Source organism: Polypterus senegalus, chromosome 11 (assembly GCF_016835505.1).
Source record: "Polypterus senegalus isolate Bchr_013 chromosome 11, ASM1683550v1, whole genome shotgun sequence".
Classification (NCBI taxonomy): domain Eukaryota; kingdom Metazoa; phylum Chordata; class Cladistia; order Polypteriformes; family Polypteridae; genus Polypterus; species Polypterus senegalus.
The window spans coordinates 158,195,293-158,214,164 of NC_053164.1; the positions used below are offsets into that span (position 1 = coordinate 158,195,293).

Sequence of the window (18,872 nt, forward strand, 5' to 3'; positions counted from 1 at the left end):
CTTTTATAAGTAACGTGTAGGGAATGAGCCTGCCAAATTTCAGCCTTCTACCTACACGGGAAGTTGGAGAATTAGTGATGAGTCAGTGAGTGAGTGAGGGCTTTGCCTTTTATTAGTATATATATATATATATATATATATATATATATATATATATATATATATATATATATATATATATATATATATATATATATATATACACACACACATATACAGTGGAACCTCGGTTCACAACCAAAAAGTTCGCCAAACTTTTGCCTCGGTTCACAACCACACACTCGGTATACGAACAAGCCAGTTTCCCTTGCCTGCCTGAGCTGAGCTGAGAAAGAGAGAGAGAGAGAGAGAGATCGAGCGAGCGAACCACGTGCCTGCTGGGGAGGGGGAGATTGCTGCACGTGATAGCCTGCCGATCTGCAGGCAGTACGTGCAAGCGAACCATCCCCCAATTCCACCCCAGCACAGACAGGCTGAGAGAGAAAGAGAGAGAGAGAAAGCGAGCGAGCTGCGTGCCTGCAAGAGCCCTGTTCATTGTTCTCAGTCAGACGTGCATGCGTTACCTGCACTCTCTTTGTGCTCTACAGTATTTCGTGTGCTTTTGCAGTTAACTATGGCTTCTAGGAAAGTGAAGAATGGTGAGAAGAAAGTTTTGAAGAAAATTGAAATTGAAGTAAAGAAAAAAATTACAAGAGGTGGAAAAACTGTTTACCAGTTTACTCATTTACCAATCTGAGAACCCTCGTGCTTTCAAGCAGCACAATGTAAACAAAGCCAGACTGCCAGTAATGTGGAGGGCAAACACGAAGGGTTGGGTCACAAAGACTTTGTTTTTGGAATGGCTGCAGGAGGCTTTCGCTTCCACCAGCTAAACAGCTAAAAACACCAGGAACCCAAGAAATCACAAGAGAGAAAACACCTGAAGGAAAACACTTCATGCCAGAACTCGACTCATGCAAGGTTAGTTTTCTTGGTGGTTTGTGTATTACGGATTTTTCAAAAGTTAATTTTTTAGTTCGTAGTGTGAATTGTTGCAATGTTACTTTTCTCTTTTTTCAAATGTTTGCTTTTTTCCCTGTGCTTAAAACTCATGAAAGTGTTTACAGATGGAGTTGTTCATAGTGCGATTAGTTGCAATACTACTGTTCTCTTTTTTCAAATGTTCCTTTTTTCCGCTGTGCTTAAAACTCATTTTAAAAAAAGTGTTTACAGCGATCTGGCTATAAGGCTATTAGCATGAACTGCTGCAATGGTTTTTGGTTGCTTGCGGTTGCTTTTTAAAGTTGAGATTTGTTCTAATGTTCCTTTTTTTCCACTGTGCTTAAAATTCATTTTAAAAAAACTGCTGCACATGCTGCTGACAGAGGGTGGGTGGTGTGTGTGTGTGTGCTACAGAGAGAGAGAGAGAGCACGAGCGAGTAAGCGGCGTGGCAAGAAAGCGCAGAGAGAGAGCAAGCACGAGCTGTTGACAGGGAAGGGAGGGGGTGGGTGGTGGGTGTGTGTGATACAGAGAGATACAGAGAGAAAGAGAGAGCGCGAGCAGGCTGAGCAGGGAGCCTGGGTGTTTTGTGTCAGTGTTATTCAATGTTTTTACATTAGTTTACTATTACACTGTGCATTCTATGGTGTAATTAACTATATTTGTGCTTAATCTTTTCATATATTTACATACTTACATACAGTTCGTACGGTCTGGAACGGATTCATTGTATTTACATACAATCCTATAGGGGAAACTGCTTCGGTTCACGACCAAAGTTTTGGAACGAATTATGGTCGTGAACTGAGGTTCCACTGTGTGTGTGTGTATATATACAGTGGTGTGAAAAACTATTTGCCCCCTTCCTGATTTCTTATTCTTTTGCATGTTTGTCACACAAAATGTTTCTGATCATCAAACACATTTAACCATTAGTCAAATATAACACAAGCAAACACAAAATGCAGTTTTTAAATGATGGTTTTTATTATTTAGGGAGAAAAAAAATCCAAACCTACATGGCCCTGTGTGAAAAAGTAATTGTCCCCTGAACCTAATAACTGGTATCACACCTGAGTTCAATTTCCGTAGCCACCCCCAGGCCTGATTACTGCCACACCTGTTTCAATCAAGAAACCACTTAAATAGGAGCTATTTGTTAAATAGAACAAATGAGAACAGAAGTAATTGAGATCTATCCGTCTGGTAAAGGTTATAAAGCCATTTCTAAAGCTTTGGGACTCCAGCGAACCACAGTGAGAGCCATTATCCACAAATGGCAAAAACATGGAACAGTCGTGAACCTTCCCAGGTGTGGCCGGCCGACCAAAATTACCCAAAGAGCGCAGAGACGACTCATTCGAGAGGTCACAAAAGACCCCAGGACAACGTCTAAAGAACTGCAGGCCTCACTTGCCTCAATTAAGGTCAGTGTTCACGACTCCATCACAAGAAAGAGACAGGGCAAAAACGGCATGCATGGCAGATTGCCAAGACGCAAACCACTGTTAAGCAAAAAGAACATTAGGGCTCGTCTCAATTTTGCTAAGAAACATCTCAAGGATTACCAAGACTTTTGGGAAAATACCTTGTGGACTGATGAGACAAAAGTTGAACTTTTTGGAAGGCAAATGTCCCGTTACATCTGGCGTAAAAGGAACACAGCATTTCAAAAAAAGAACATCATACCAACAGTAAAATATGGTGGTGGTAGTGTGATGGTCTGGGGTTGTTTTGCTGCTTCAGGACCTGGAAGGCTTGCTGTGATAGAGGGAACCATGAATTCTACTGTCTACCAAAAAATCCTGAAGGAGAATGTCCGGCCATCTGTTCGTCAACTCAAGCTGAAGCGATCTTGGGTGCTGCAACAGGACAATGACCCAAAACACACCAGCAAATCCACCTCTGAATGGCTGAAGAAAAACAAAATGAAGACTTTGGAATGGCCTAGTCAAAGTCCTGACCTGAATCCAAATGAGATGCTAAGGCATGACCTTAAAAAGGCAGTTCATGCAAGAAAACCCTCAAATAAAGCTGAATTACAACAATTCTGCAAAGATGAGTGGGCCAGAATTCCTCCAGAGCTCTGTAAAAGACTCATTGCAAGTTATCGCAAACGCTTGATTGCAGCTTTTGCTGCTAAGGGTGGCCCAACCAGTTATTAGGTTCAGGGGGCAATTACTTTTTCACACAGGGCCATGTAGGTTTGGATTTTTTCTCCCTAAATAATAAAACCATCATTTAAAAACTGCATTTTGTGTTTACTTGTGTTATATTTGACTAATGGTTAAATGTGTTTGATGATCAGAAACATTTTGTGTGACAAAAATACCTGCATATATATATGACAGCAACACTCATAACAGTGACAAAACAATTACATTGACAATCATGTTACGTTATTTCTAAAAGGTTTCCTTTTCTTTTTCATAACTTCTTTAACACACTAATTCTCCACTGCGAAGCGCGGGTATGTTGCTAGTTATTAATATGTAGCCTTAGACTGTATATAACTTATCCCCACCTTCCCTTCTATATCTATAACCTCAGGCAATTAGATGTAGTAAAAAAACAAGCAGGAGTTAAGTTACACATAAAATAATGTATTACTGATAATATTCATAAATAATAACAAAGTACATTTGAATATTGGCAACCATACAACCTGATAAAATGGTGATGTGTAATTTAGGTGGCACACAGACTTGTAGTTACTTAATGTCTCTAGTTAAGACATCATTGGTGCTCAGCTTTTAGCTACTTCATCATATGTTGGTCAGAGAGAGAGAGAGAGAGAGAATGTGGTTGAGCAAGCAAATTTATAGGTTTTCTGTCCAACCCCTTCAGCCAATCCAGACAGCCATATCTCAGACCAATGGGGGAAATAGTATATTTTAATACCTGCAACCCCCCAAGACCACATGTTAAGCTAACCTGGCTTTGTGTGGGGGATGAGACAAAGACTTTAGCAAAGAAATACTCATCAAACTGGTTTAAGACACATCCCCTAAATCCTGTCGTAAAATTAAAACAAAAAAAAGTCGTAAACCTGGGGGTCTAGGGTAAGGGTGTTAAACATGAATGCCTCTCACCAAAATAACACTAAATTACATTGCTTCGCCTAAATTATAAATAAAGACATACAAAACATTTATTAAGTTATATGCAAAATCTTACATCACAACACTGTGTAGTTCCTAGTTGGTGGAATGGGTCACCTATGCAATTTGTTCTATGAATATCTATTGTTAGAAGGAGGAAAAAAAAACCTTTGCTCTGTGATATTTTACATCATTGCTTTATTAGTTGTAATCTATGATAATTTCTTTTGTTATTTCATCTTTTCACTTTTGACAATCACCTTCTGTTACCTGTCCTATTATATACTTGCTAAACAAACAGGCCCTAGACTAACGTTACTTGATTATGTTTACCTCCTTTATAAGTCACTTTTATCTAAAGTATCTACCAAGAAAATAAAGGTAAATATACTTAAAAAACCTCTGTCCGTCTTAAAGCAGAGTTGGAAGAGATTCTGTTAGTAAATCCTCTAAAGTACTACTTGAACAATAATCCACTGATAACGGTAAGAAAATGGCAATTAAAATTAAATGAGACAGAGCGTTAAATACCCCTAGAAGTTGTAGGCCTTTCATTAGAGAAAATGAAAAACAAATATAAAAATTTCACGAATTGTGAAAAACCGTGAATTATGGATGTGGTTAAAAAAATGCCTATTTTTATAGTTTAAGCCCTAAACATGCCCCTAGAACACTTTAATTTTATTTCAACCTCAGTTTAATACGTTACCTAAAAAAAGAATGCATAGGTTAATCCGTATACACTGTACAGCACTGTACTGATATGTCACCCACAGTGCTAGAATGTAAAATGTACCAATGTTACCGCTATATGTACTGTAATTCATGCAAGCGTGTTTTCATTGCCAGAAGCCTTACAAAGTGCAGGGTGTTTCGAAGGCATCTTGGGGCTTTAACCCTTAAACTGCTACATACTTGGGGGTTAATGAATCCCTGGACACCAAATACTTTTTTGCTGCACTTTTAAAGTAAACGTCACAATTCACAAAAAGTGAAATTTTAATGGAACAAAATTTTTTTTTACGCAAAGAGCATCACAATTACTGCAACACTGATCATTTTACACACTCCCAAAAAACTGTAAAAACTATTTAAAAAACTACTGGAACAATATGTACAAGGTGCAACTGACGCTTGAAATTCAGTAAATCACTGAGCCAACTGCGCTTGAACTGGCTGCACGCAAGCACACAGAGGTAAACGCGGATGCTTGCAGGCTAGTCTAGTGCAGCGGCTCAATCCCAGAGGAAGTGAGGCTGCAGTGCTGCAGGGGCCAGCAGTGGTCATGAGCTGGCTGCTCAACTAATGTACGGCACTGACTGACCAGCTCCGGCATGCTGGTAAATTGCACTGGGAACCGACAATAGCTGGTTGCGCATTCAATGAATGTATGTCGCAGAATATAATAACAAAATGCAAAGTACATTTGAATATTGACAGCCATACAACCTGATAAAATGGTGATGTGTAATTCAGGTGGCACACAGACTTGTAGTTACTTAAAATGTCTCTAGTTAAGGCATCGTTGGTGCTCAGCTTTCAGCCACATGTCTGTTCAATATGGCTGCTGAGCTGTGCTCTTCATTGTGCTGTCTTCATCATCACAGGTTAGCAAGAGAGATGCTTCTTCCATCATATGTTGGTTAGAGAGAGAGAATGTGGTTGAGCAAGTACATTTATAGATGTTCTCTCCAATTCCTAGAACCAATAAGACATCATGGTACTTAAAGGCCTCTGAGACAAGCCAATTCCAAACAGCCATATCTCAGACCAATGAGAGAAATAGTACATTTAACACCTCAACCTCCCCAAGACACCATATGTTAAGCTAACCTGGCTTTGTGTGGGAGATCAAACTGGTTTAAGACACATCCCCCCAAATCCTGTCATAAAATTACAAAGAGACAGTCGTAAAAAGGGGGATGGGGGAAGGCAAACATGAATACCTCTCACCACTTGGTTTGCCTAAATTATAAATAAAGACATACAAAACATTTAAAATCAAGTTATATGCAAAATCTCACATCACAACATATATATATATATATATATATATATATATATATATATATATATATATATATATATATATATATATATATATATATATATATATATATATATATATATATATATATATATATATATATATATATACACACATACACACAGTGGACCTCTAGATACGAGTTTAATTCGTTCCAGCACTGAGCTTGTATAGCGAATTTCTTGTATCTAGAACAAAACTTCCCCATTGAAAATAATGGAAATCCAGTTAATCCGTTCCGCACCCCCAAAAATAGCAACATAAAAATCAATTTTCATAACAAATAACACTGATAAATAAGTGTGGATACACTTTGTCTGCTGAGTGTCATGTGATCATAACTGAGCTGATGGTGGTTCTCTCTCTTGCGTGTCTCTCTCTCCTTATCTCTCTTGCTCGCTCACCTCTCTCTCTCTCTCCTCTTGAGGGTAGAGAAAAGCCAAGCAAAATGACAACTTTTATTGGCTAACTAAAAAGATTACAATATGCAAGCTTTCGAGGCAACTCTGGCCCCTTCTTCAGGCAAGATGTAATCAAAGCTTGCCTATTGTAATCTTTTTAGTTAGCCAATAAAAGGTGTCATTTTGCTTGGCTTTTCTCTACATTCATAATGGCTAACACTATACAACACCCTAGTACTCCTCTTGAGGGCAATCGTCTCCTATTCTCCGTCTGCATGTCCGCAAAACATTTTTGGATACGCTTATACGGCGAACTGCTACAGCGAAACAATGAAATCACAAACGCGTAGATCCTCACGCTACGGGAGAACAAAGAACACTGAGTGAGCTGACGGGCTGGCAGCGTCAGCTTGGGTGAATCCCCGAGTCGAGGCGGATTGAGAAACGCGTCACGCATAACCACAGCCTGGCTCGTGGCTCGTTCGCGAGCCAATGCTCGTATTTAGATCCGAATTTTTCGCTCATACTTTCTTCTTATCTTGAAATTATTATATACAGAGGTGATCTTATCTAGAGGTTCCACTGTGTATCTATATATATATTATATATATATAATTGTGTCAGTAAGTATGGTGTCTTACACAACACAAAGACAATTGGAAACTGGAAGAAACTCTGAAAGGAAAAGATCTGTCAGACCTAAATTCACAAGGCAAATCAGAAGACAAGTTTCTGAAGGTCATCATCTTGCCTCACAGGTCAACCGCTTCAAGCACAGCTTAACAGTGGTTGATAAAAGCAATTCTCTGTTTCTACTGCGAAGACGAGATTTTGTCCAGTCTGTAGTAGTCAACAATTGCTATTTCAATCTTCTGTTTTGTCCTTTAAGGCATGATTTCTTATTGCCATTTGCCCTATCAAACCTGTAGCATAAAGTCTCCTCTTCACGATAGAAATTGAGACTCGGTTTTTCCAACCATTGTTAAGCTGGTGGGTTTAAGTATTCAACAGAAGTTAGGACACCTGTTGAAATTGTTTGCTTTAACTTGCAAAGCTTTACTCACTTTATAATAATTGCTTCAGAACATCTATCGGAGGTAACCTATTAATTGTTCCCTGATGAAGGCCCATTTGTAATATTCTGGTATTTCCTTTATTCAGTTTTTGCTAACCTAAACTTTAAACCACTAATAGTTTACTGCTTACACCTTTTCACCACTGTAAGTCATTCACTGCATTTCAACTGATTAAATAAAAAAAAAACACTTTTAACCATTACGTCTGAAATATTTTTTTCATTTTTAATGCATTTGATTATCCTTGTTTTAATTGGGCTATTTGCTTCACAAAAAATTGCTTACACAGGTTGATGAAAGGATATTTGCCATAGTAGTCATGTAGCCTTTATCATACCTTTCAAAATTCTGCAGGTTTTTATAACATTTAGATTTTTTTTCAACATTTTTTCTTTAAAATTAACTGTTTATTCAGTTTAACAAAATACATATTCTGTGCGTCACGGAGCACTAACTGAAAATGCATATGTCTAATATGTTTTTTGAAGGCATACTCTCAGAACCAACTTACAGTAGTTATGCCTGCAGTGGCAAAATACTTTACAATAGCAGTCTTCATTCTTTGCTTACTTTCCCCTTATTTAGCCACATAGTCCATGCCCCCACAAATACATTGTGGAATCAACTAATACTTCTAAGCCTGGTAATAACTCCACTGTTGTTAAGACATCAAGGTCATTGATTGCGTGTGACGCCATTTGTGATCGTCATTACTATCTCCAAAATTGTATTTCTCTGCATTTTGGTTTTAAACCATTTCTTCAGGTGTTTGAGCTTCTTGTCTATTGTACATTATTAAATGATATAAACTACAGTAACAAGTATACTGCATCACAAAGAAGTTCAAGCTTTTAATAATTGTGTTCAATGTCATTTCGAACACTGAGTTAGGCTTTGGTGTTCTTGCTTGTTATGGAAAATACACCTGAAACAACTATCTAATTCTGGATTCTTGTAAAGGTGAAATACCAACATATCCAATCTGTTCTACAGAATGCAATGTGGAACTGCTGTAATAAAAAGGAGAAGATATCTGCAGGCTATCAAGGACCATTAACTTTTTTTTAAAACAGGGAAAGCAGAACAATACCTACATACCAGCCAATATCCTTAGATCTCAGCAAAATGCCTCTAAGGAACAACAATTTTATTAATAATTTATTTTCTCTTTTTTGTGTTTAATTTTGTCCATGACATTTATTATAATATTCACAATATCATTAATAAAGAAAACTGCAGCCTCTCAACACCTGGCTAGGAACAATAGCTATGGTACTTTAGGACAGAGGTACCGCACAGATGACAAAGCACTATTTCTAAAGAATAAAAGTTTTTAATCCAGAAGTGCTTTTAAAAGCCATGCATAGGGAAAAGCTTTCCAAGCCAAAACATTTATTATAAATATACTAAATACAATTTCACAAATGCAGGAAAAAGTCAAATTAGCATATCCTCCAAATACCTGTCTGCTGTGATAGCAATGGTATCTGTCATGGGGTTGTAACGTTCTCCAGCAAGTTTAATTAACTTCTTTTCTGAATGATGATCCAAATTCAGATCTTTAAGGTTAACCTTGAACATGAGAAAAAATATATATGTATTATGCTGTATCTTTAAGCATATAATGCAAAGATGATTACTGAATCACTCACTCAACAACAAAAAGTACTTTTTCATGTTTAGTTAAAAGCTGAAATTTGTAAGGATAGTACATCTAGATCAGTACGCATCTACTAAGAAAGTATGTTTTGATATATACAATTATATATACACTCACCTAAAGGATTATTAGGAACACCATACTAATACAGTGTTTGACCCCCTTTCGCCTTCAGAACTGCCTTAATTCTACGTGGGATTAATTCAACAAGGTGCTGAAAGCATTCTTTAGAAATGTTGGCCCATATTGATAGGATAGCATCTTGCAGTTGATGGAGATTTGTGGGATGCACATCCAGGGCACGAAGCTCCCGTTCCACCACATCCCAAAGATGCTCTATTGGGTTGAGATCTGGTGACTGTGGGGGCCATTTTAGTACAGTGAACTCATTGTCATGTTCAAGAAACCAATTTGAAATGATTCGAGCTTTGTGACATGGTGCATTATCCTGCTGGAAGTAGCCATCAGAGGATGGGTACATGGTGGTCATGAAGGGATGGACATGGTCAGAAACAATGCTCAGGTAGCCCGTGGCATTTAAACGATGCCCAATTGGCACTAAGGGGCCTAAAGTGTGCCAAGAAAACATCTCCCACACCATTACACCACCACCTTCACCTGCACAGTGGTAACAAGTCATGATGGATCCATGTTCTCATTCTGTTTACGCCAAATTCTGACTCTACCATTTGAATGTCTCAACAGAAATCGAGACTCATCAGACCAGGCAACATTTTTCCAGTCTTCAACTGTCCAATTTTGGTGAGCTCATGCAAATTGTAGCCTCTTTTTCCTAATCGTTGTGGAGATGAATGGTACCTGGTGGGGTCTTCTGCTGTTGTAGCCCATCCGCCTCAAAGTTGTGCGTGTTATGGCTTCACAAATGCTTTGCTGCATACCTCGGTTGTAATGAGTGGTTATTTCAGTCAAAGTTGCTCTTCTGTCAGCTTGAATCAGTCGGCCCATTCTCCTCTGACCTCTAGCATCAACAAGGCATTTTCGCCCACAGGACTGCCGCATACTGGATGTTTTTCCCTTTTCACACCATTCTTTGTAAACCCTAGAAATGGTTGTGCGTGAAAATCCCAGTAACGGAGCAGATTGTGAAATACTCAGACCGGCCCGTCTGGCACCAACAACCATGCCACACTCAAAATTGCTTAAATCACCTTTCTTTCCCATTCTGACATTCAGTTTGGAGTTCAGGAGATTGCCTTGACCAGGACCACACCCCTAAATGCATGAGGCAACTGCCATGTGATTGGCTGATTAGATAATTGCATTAATGAGAAATTGAACAGCTGTTCCTAAAAATCCTTTAGGTGAGTGTACATTTAAGACCATGTGCAACAATCTCAGAGGTAGCTAAATTCTAAATCCTAGAAATGACCCTGGACTGACAGCGCTTGTTTAAACTTAATTAGTCCTGTGAGTGCTACGCAGGCGCGGAGTTTCACACGCCCCGTCCATTTTGCAATGCACGATGGGATTTGTAGTTTTGTTTTTCCAGGTAAAAGATGATTTTCTACTCCAGACTGTGCAATATCTTCTTCTTCTTTCTTACTATATAAAAGCGGTCGGGATTGTCCCTCTGTCCCGTGAGTGGAAAGCGTAGCAGTATTCCGCTTATCATAGACTTACTACTTGCTGCTTGCGGTACGAAGCGACATGATGTGAGCAGAGTTCTGGTGCTCCCATCATTCCCTTGTTTTTGTGCGCGATGCACTGGAAAAATAGAAAAAATGATGTCTGTGGAAATAATTAATGTTGATGGAGTACAAATGCATCACCGCGTAGTAAATATCAGGGGGGTTCAAAAGGGCGACCTCAATATAGAAAAAAAGTTTAAATTTCATCACAAAAATAATAGAAATTACAAGTATTAAAGTAATACCGCTCAAATACAATATAACCAAATTAATGAGTTTGTATAAAATATCAAATTGATATACATATTGAATTTCCTTAAGAAGTGGTCAACTTAAAAGTCGGTCACCTTAAAAGGTGGGTCAGCCTAGTACTTTCATAAAAATGGACTTTGAAAGGAGTCCCTGACCCCAACCTCTGAAATTGTTTACATTTGCATGCATGTCTGCAGAACAATTTTAATAATACAAATAATAATGCTTTTTATTTGACAGAACCTTTCATGACACTCAATGTCATCATACAAAGCACAAAATCAACAGTATTTTAAAAGAGTAACAGTAAGAATTAAAATAAAGTATAGAATAATAAAAAATTGTAGTTTTAAAAAAACAATTCAAAGTGCATGAGTCAACCTAATGAAATGAGTTTTAAACAGCAGATCTGAGTTTTGTAACGCAATCCACAGAGCTAATATTAGGAGGCTGTGAATTCCAGAGTTTGGGCTGCATAAGAAAAGGTAGTACCAAGAGAACCAAGGTTATAGTCAGCGATAGAAAGTAAACCTATTGAGGAAGACTGTAGGGACTGGGAGGGAATGAAAGTCTGAAGAAGATCTGCAAGACAGGCTGAAGCAAGATTATAAAGGGCTTAAAATTGTAACAGTAAATTTTAACACTAGAATTACCAGAGCCTACGAAAAAACTCGTAGATCCGTCCCACCTTAAATCGCTTCTTAAAATCGTTCACAGCTTTCCACCAGCGTTGTTTTGTCATCTAAATGTGCTGATAAAATCAGGCTGCAAGCAGCCGGCTATTCCATCCCCCCACCGACTTATAACGTGCCTTGATTGATTTTCTGGGAGTGAAGTGGGAGTGAGTGGAAATAATAGATCCTTATTTAGAACACACGCATTTCATGAGTGTTTCATTTCTACAGAAATCTGTTACAGACTGGAATCAAATGTATTTTTTTATTCTAAAATAGTAAGAATAAGATCAGTTCACTTCTCAAAACGGAGGCGTGAGGGATCGCTCTCATGACCTTTTGATTCTCAGTCAGCAGCTGATACCATTATGCCCCTGCGCCAGTTGTAGTAAATATGCGTCAGAATGGCCTGCTAAGGCGGCTTTTTGTTTCTGCAGTTATATTTTTAAATAAAAGCGCAATTGTTGTGTTAGATTTGTACATTTTGTGAAAGTGTGTCTTTGATACTTGGAGTTTAGGCTTCATACATTATATACAGTAATCCGTCGCTATATCGCGCTTCGACTTTCGCGGCTTCACTCTATCGCGGATTTTATATGTAAGCATATCTAAATATATAACGCGGATTTTTCGCAGCTTCGCGGGTTCTGCGGACAATGGGTCTTTTAACTTTCTGTACATGCTTCCTCAGTTGTTTTGCCCAGTTAACTTCATACAAGGGACGCTATTGGCGGATGGCTGAGAAGCTAACCAATCAGAGCACGCAGTTAAGTTCCTGTGTGCTGAATGGCTCAGCAGCGCAGCACGGAATTCGATTCCGCGGCGTTAACCAGTCTCGTCTCGCTCATTCAGTATTAACATGTTTCGCTGTGTAAAGAGTTAACTTTTGTGCTCTTTTGTGTTTATCTTTGTGCATAGTCAAGCCTTTCATTATGGCTCCAAAACGATCTGCTCCTGCTACTGCTTCAGGGGCCGTGCCCAAGCGCCAATGGAAGATGTTAATGATTGCCGAAAAGGTAAACGTTTTGAATATGTTGAAGGAAGGGAAAAACTACACCACTGTAGGACGCCATTACGGCATCATTGAGGCTACGATTCTTTTTATTTAAAAAGTAGGAAAGGAATATAAGATCTACGGCCTCAGTGTCCTTTTAACCAGGGTGCAAAATGAGTTGTAAGCGGACATAATAAGGCAGTAGTCTGGATGGAAGCTGCTTTAGGGATTTGGATTGAAGACTGCTGGAAGAAGAACAATGGCGGTGCTACACAGTCGCCTGAAGAGGCTCCTTTAGGAGAGCTGTAACGCTCTCCTTTGTTGTGCAGTAAAACTAAACTCATCGTTATCGGACAAGTCATCGTTTCGTTGTTGGTGAGTAACCATAATTAATTTTCTACTTACAGTATGTACGTACGTTTAGTGTCACTGTACACACATTTAATGTATACAATTTTTCTTGCATTGTGCGTATTTATTGCTGATGGCCTGTCTATCGTAATGACTAACATATGTGATATCGGAGACACTCAATATCTTTAAAATAATATTTAGGTTTTACTGTATATAAACAGTGTGTTTACATACATACTTTCAATCAATCTTACCTAATATCTAAGAGAATACAAAAGGTTTATGCTGTATAACTGTGCAGGGAATATTAATAAACAGTGTGGCAGAGTTTATAAGGGCTTAAAATATCTAAAAATAACCATACAGACATATGGTTTCTACTTCGCAGACTTTCACCTATCACAGTGGTTGGGTTTCAGGGGGGCTGGTTCTGGAACGCAACCCCGCAATCGAGGAAGGATTACTGTAGTTTATGCCTACATTTTGTTATCTACTACTAGATTATAAAAAACGTTTCTGTTTTAACAATGTGTTTACACAGATTACTATAGAAACAGAACAGACATGAAATGTGTGTGTTCCAAACAACAATCTATTATTTCCACTCTAAAACTCCACTTCACTCCCAGAAAAATCAATCAAGGCATAAGCTGGGAGACGTTTGTGCACGTTCTAAGTAGGTGGGGGGATGGAATAGCCGGTTGCTAGCAGCCCGAGTTTATCAGCACATTTAGAGGACATATGACACTGGCGGAGAGGTGTGAAGGGATTTAAGAAACGATTTAAGGTGGGACAGATCTACGAGTTTTTTCGTAGGCTCTGGTAATTCTAGTGTCAAACAGTATCCAATAGGACAAAGGAAGCCAATGAAGCTGAATGAGTAGAGGTGTGATATGCCCAGTAAGCTTAGAACATGTAATAATCCATGCTGCAGATTTCTGGATTAGAGTCCATAAGGAATTTTATTGGAAATGCCAGCCAAAAAGCACTGCAATAATCAATGGAAGCTGTAACCAAGGTATTTAATAGAACACCTGCTTTGTGTTGTGTTCAAGCAGAGTATAGTCTAGAGGTGTTTCATAAATGAAAAGGCAATCCAGAAAACATTATTTACATGTGCAAAGTGTGAAAGAAAGGGTGCTGTCCAGAATAACACTACGGCTATTAGCCAGTGCAGGGATGGATATAGTGCAACCAGCAATGGAAAGATTGAAACTGCAAGCCTTTGCCAATGCTGATTTAGACCCAATAAGATGTAAGAGAGTTGCTCATCATCCATCTATCAATGTCATCAAGACATGTAGTAAGGATACGGTGTAAGAATGAAAGTAGGTTTACTGAACATGTACAGTAGGACTGTGTATCTTCGGTATAACAAAATTTAATATTACATTGACAAAAAATGTTACCAAGGGGAAGGTGGTACATAATAAAAGAGTGGCCCAATACAAAACTCTGGAACACCACTACAAACCACAGAGCTCTCTGACTGGAGGTTTGGTATTTGAACAAACTGTGCCAGTGAGATATGAACCATACCACTAAAACAAAGTAGTGTAGACTCCAATGCTAGCCAATTGTTCCATAATGAGCTTATGGTATATAGTATCAAAGACTGAATGATGTTCAAGAAGGATAATGGATACAGAATCCTTGTCAGCTGCACTGAGGAGTACCCTAGTGATCTTAACCAGGGCAGTTCCAGTGCTATGCTTGTGTCAGAAACCATACTTAAATAATTCAAAAATATAATTATTATCATGAAGACACTGAAAGTGAGATGCAACAACCTTCTCAAGAACTTTGGAAATGAACAACAAATTCAGAATGAGAAGAAGGTTAATAAAGTGACAGCTTACACCAGGTTGCTTTTCAGTTGGTTTAAGGATAGCAGCTTTCAGTTGGGGGAGCTGTGCCAGTGGTATGAGAGGATTTAATTATGTAGGTTAACAGGGGAATAATGGTAGACAGGCAGACTTTAACTCTTTTAGAGCAGGTGTCAACTTTTGTCGACAGGAGGGTTGAGGGCGCATGTCGTCAAAAGTCGACATCCAGGGGTAGAGGGTGACAATCAGCTGTTAATAGTAGTGGCTCACTTTACATCTCAGGCATTCCCTCTCTGCTCGGAGGAATGTTAAACTCATTGACTCAGCATCTAATCCTTGCGTGTGCGTGAGTTACGAAATGTAAACAAATGTAAACAAAGGCAAGATGGCATCGACATCTCATGAGGGAGCGAAGAGAGTGTAGAAAAGGAAATACTCAGCAGATGATGTTTTGCGCATTATCGCTGAATCAGACTCTGATTTTTCACAATTTGATTTTGTTAACAGTGATCAGGAGATTGAGCAAGAGAGTGAGGAACTGGCATCAGCCGATTGGACATCACCCGATGCCACCCCAGCTGATCGGCTGCCAGCTTAGCGAATTCGAGCAGTCGACGCACCTACGGCAAGGTTTGTGTGGGAGGAATACCCAGACATTGATCCGTGGGAGCCAAACTGGCTATCAGACTTCACAAGACAGCATGGCTTGCTGTTAGACACGACAGATTACCAGCCGCTGGACTACTTCAGGCTGTTCTCTCCTGATGCTACTTTTCAGTTACTGTTAGACGAGATAAACAAGTATGCAGAGCAATTTTTTGAATCGCCAGCTGCGCTTGCATCACTTTCTCTTTTTTCAAAGTGGAAACCCAAAACAAAAGGCAAGATGAAGGGCTTTGTGGCATTACAAATAGAGATGGGACTAGACAGGCGATAGAACTTCAAGGAGCACTGGTCCAAATGTGCTTTGTCCCTTGGTGGCTTTGGACAGGTTATGCTGTATGATAGATACATGTTGCTGCAAAGTTTTATTTACTTCTGTGATAACCAGAAGCAAATCCCAAAGAGTGAGCCAGGCTATAATCCCATGTATAAAGTTCAGCCCCTGCTTAACATTGTGGAAACAACATATAAACAATTTTATCAGCCTGGCCGTGATTTGTCTGTGTATAAATCTATGATAAAATAAAAGGGACGCCTTTCTTTCTGACAATATATGCCAGACAGGCTCACAATGTATTGCATAAAGGATTTTGTACTGGCAGAAGAAACACTGGTTTCTCCCTGAAAGTAATTACATATACAGTACAGGAAAGTATTTCTTTCAAAGAGACAACAGTTTCTTTGACAAGGCAGGTTGTGCTGGAGCTGCTTCAGGGCTATGAATATTTGGGTCATGCTGTATTCATGGACATTTTTATACATGCCAAGAATTGTTCATGGAGCTACAGAACAGGGGAATTGGAGCTTGTGGCACAATGAGGATGAACAGGGGACACATGCTTTCACAGTTGAAGCCAGACAGGCTGAAGAGGAAAAGAGGTGACAATCCAGTTCTCATGCGAGTGGAAACTTGGCGGCATTGGCATGGCAAGATGTCAACTGGGTGACTTGTCTCTCTACAGTACACACTAACAATATATGTGAGAAAGTGCAGCAACAGACAATTGAAAAGGAGGCACCAATGCAACACATATTGTAAGCAGTGCAATATGACAATGACAATGAATGCAATTGGTTGCTTTGAGCGATATACTTTGCAGGACTTTGCTGTGTAACATGTACGTGATATGTATGTGAGATCATACAGTATGCAGGCTCATACAACATGCAAGATAGTAACATTTGTCAAAAGTAAATATTTCTTGCTGATTTGATATGTTAAACAATTGCTTTGTGTTCTTTTTTTAAAAAAAAAGTTAGTTTTTGGAAAAATATTCAGCCCTGGGAGAAAAGAAACAAAAAAAAATCGCCCTAAAAGAGTTAATTAAACTTCTAGGAACAGGATCCAGTTGACAGGTGGGAGGGACTAGACTAAATAATTACTTTGCATATGCGATTTTGAAGTCACTTAGAAGGGTAGCTGGTGGCAAACCTACAACACTCATTGATGATAAGTTATTCTGTGTACTATTAGACATAGCAATATTCTGATGGATTACTGCAATTTTATTGCTAAAAAACTGAATATGTTACAGCATCGCTCATTAGAAAAATAATGCTGGTTTCAGGTGGTTTAAACAATCTCTCTACTGTGGAAAAAAAAGGTTCTGGGATTGCCTTCACCTGCACTGATAATGTTTGCATAAAAAGAAGTTTTAACTGTGGAAAGGGTATTTTTGTAATGAAGTATATGTAATGAATACATCTGTTTGTGTACAATAAATTCAGTTTGTATATTTTATGTTAAAGAGTAAGCAGCTCCAGGGACCCAAAAATAATAATATTAAGTGACTGATGCTTTATTCAAGGTGACTTACAACACTTGAGATACAATTGGTTACATATCTTTTATTTTTTCAAACTGGAGCACAGGCAGGCAAAGTGACTTGCTAATGGTAACACAATGTTTGTAGCAGGATTTGAACCCACAACCTCAGGGTTTGAAGTCCTAGACCCAAAGACTTACCCATTACACCACACCGCTTACCAAAAATTTTAGCCATTTGAAAAGAAAAGAAAAAAAAAAAAGACAAATACTGGATAAAGAAAAGTACTTAGTTATTTACATAGTGTATCTGAATCAGAGATTAATCAATGGCACTATAACCCAGGCCCACTGTGTAATTAGATTTCCTAGGTGAAGCCAGATGAATCAGCTAGTATAGTAACTGGTTAAACTTGTTAGACTTGTTAAAAGTCAGGTAAAGAACTTTCTATACTCTGTGCCACACTTTACTGAAATAAACAACACTACAGAACAATAAAAAACATTCAAAGTACTGTAGTTTCTAAAATGAAATGGGAAAGAATTACATAAAAAGACTAAATTAAAACTCACAAACAGTGTCACAATCCGTGCATTAGGATTTCTAAGAGAAGGTCCTGAAGAAACAAAATCTTTACTCTCCACCTGGATGGGGAAATTCTTCTGAAATTTAGAATCACTGTCCAGCACATCAGGCCAAGTAGTGCAGAAGGCTATAATAAAAGAAGAAATACACAGTATATGAAAGGCAGATATCACTTAAAAAAGGCACTATATGTAGAGGTCTTTATTATATAAACCACCATTTTTATAGCCAAAGCATCTGAAAAAGGGTTCCACTTCCCATGACCTTACACTTGGATTACAAAATAAATGGAATTGTGGATACATTTTACAGGCTACATTTACTATATCTGCTGCTTTGTTACTGCCTTTTTTTAAATAACCGGAGAAGGCGGCTAATGTTTCATTTCTCCATTAGAAAGGGGACAGCATCTGGCAAATTCAAAACTACCATTTATATGTACAGGTGCTGGTCATAAAATTAGAATATCATGACAAAGTTGATTTATTTCAGTAATTCCATTCAAAAAGTGAAACTTGTATATTAGATTCATTCATTACACACAGACTGATGTATTTCAAATGTTAATTTAATTTAATTTTGATGATTATAACTGACAACTAATGAAAGTCCCAAATTCAGTATCTCGGAAAATTAGAATATCAATTAAGACCAATGCAAAAAAAGGATTTTTAGAAGTGTTGGCCAACTGAAAGGTATGAACATGAAAAGTATGAGCATGTACAGCACTCACTATTTAGTTGGGGCTCCTTTGGCCTGGATTACTGCAGCAATGCGGCGTGGCATGGAGTCGATCAGTCTGTGGCACTGCTCAGGTGTTATGAGAGCCCATGTTGCTGTGATAG

The 18,872-nt window shown here is 38.5% G+C and overlaps 1 protein-coding gene across 2 annotated transcripts in view; it reads right to left on the minus strand.

The window, feature by feature from the left end:
* mrps35 (mitochondrial ribosomal protein S35) overlaps nucleotides 1-18,872 on the minus strand; it is a 223,212-nt gene that overhangs the window by 87,047 nt on the left and 117,293 nt on the right. For both annotated transcript variants that reach the window (XM_039769970.1, XM_039769971.1), the window contains 2 exons: nucleotides 18,015-18,154; nucleotides 9,067-9,176 (listed from right to left, as the gene is read on the minus strand). In XM_039769970.1, coding sequence (XP_039625904.1) covers nucleotides 9,067-9,176; nucleotides 18,015-18,154 — 250 coding nt within the window. The remainder of the gene's footprint in view (nucleotides 1-9,066; nucleotides 9,177-18,014; nucleotides 18,155-18,872) is intronic.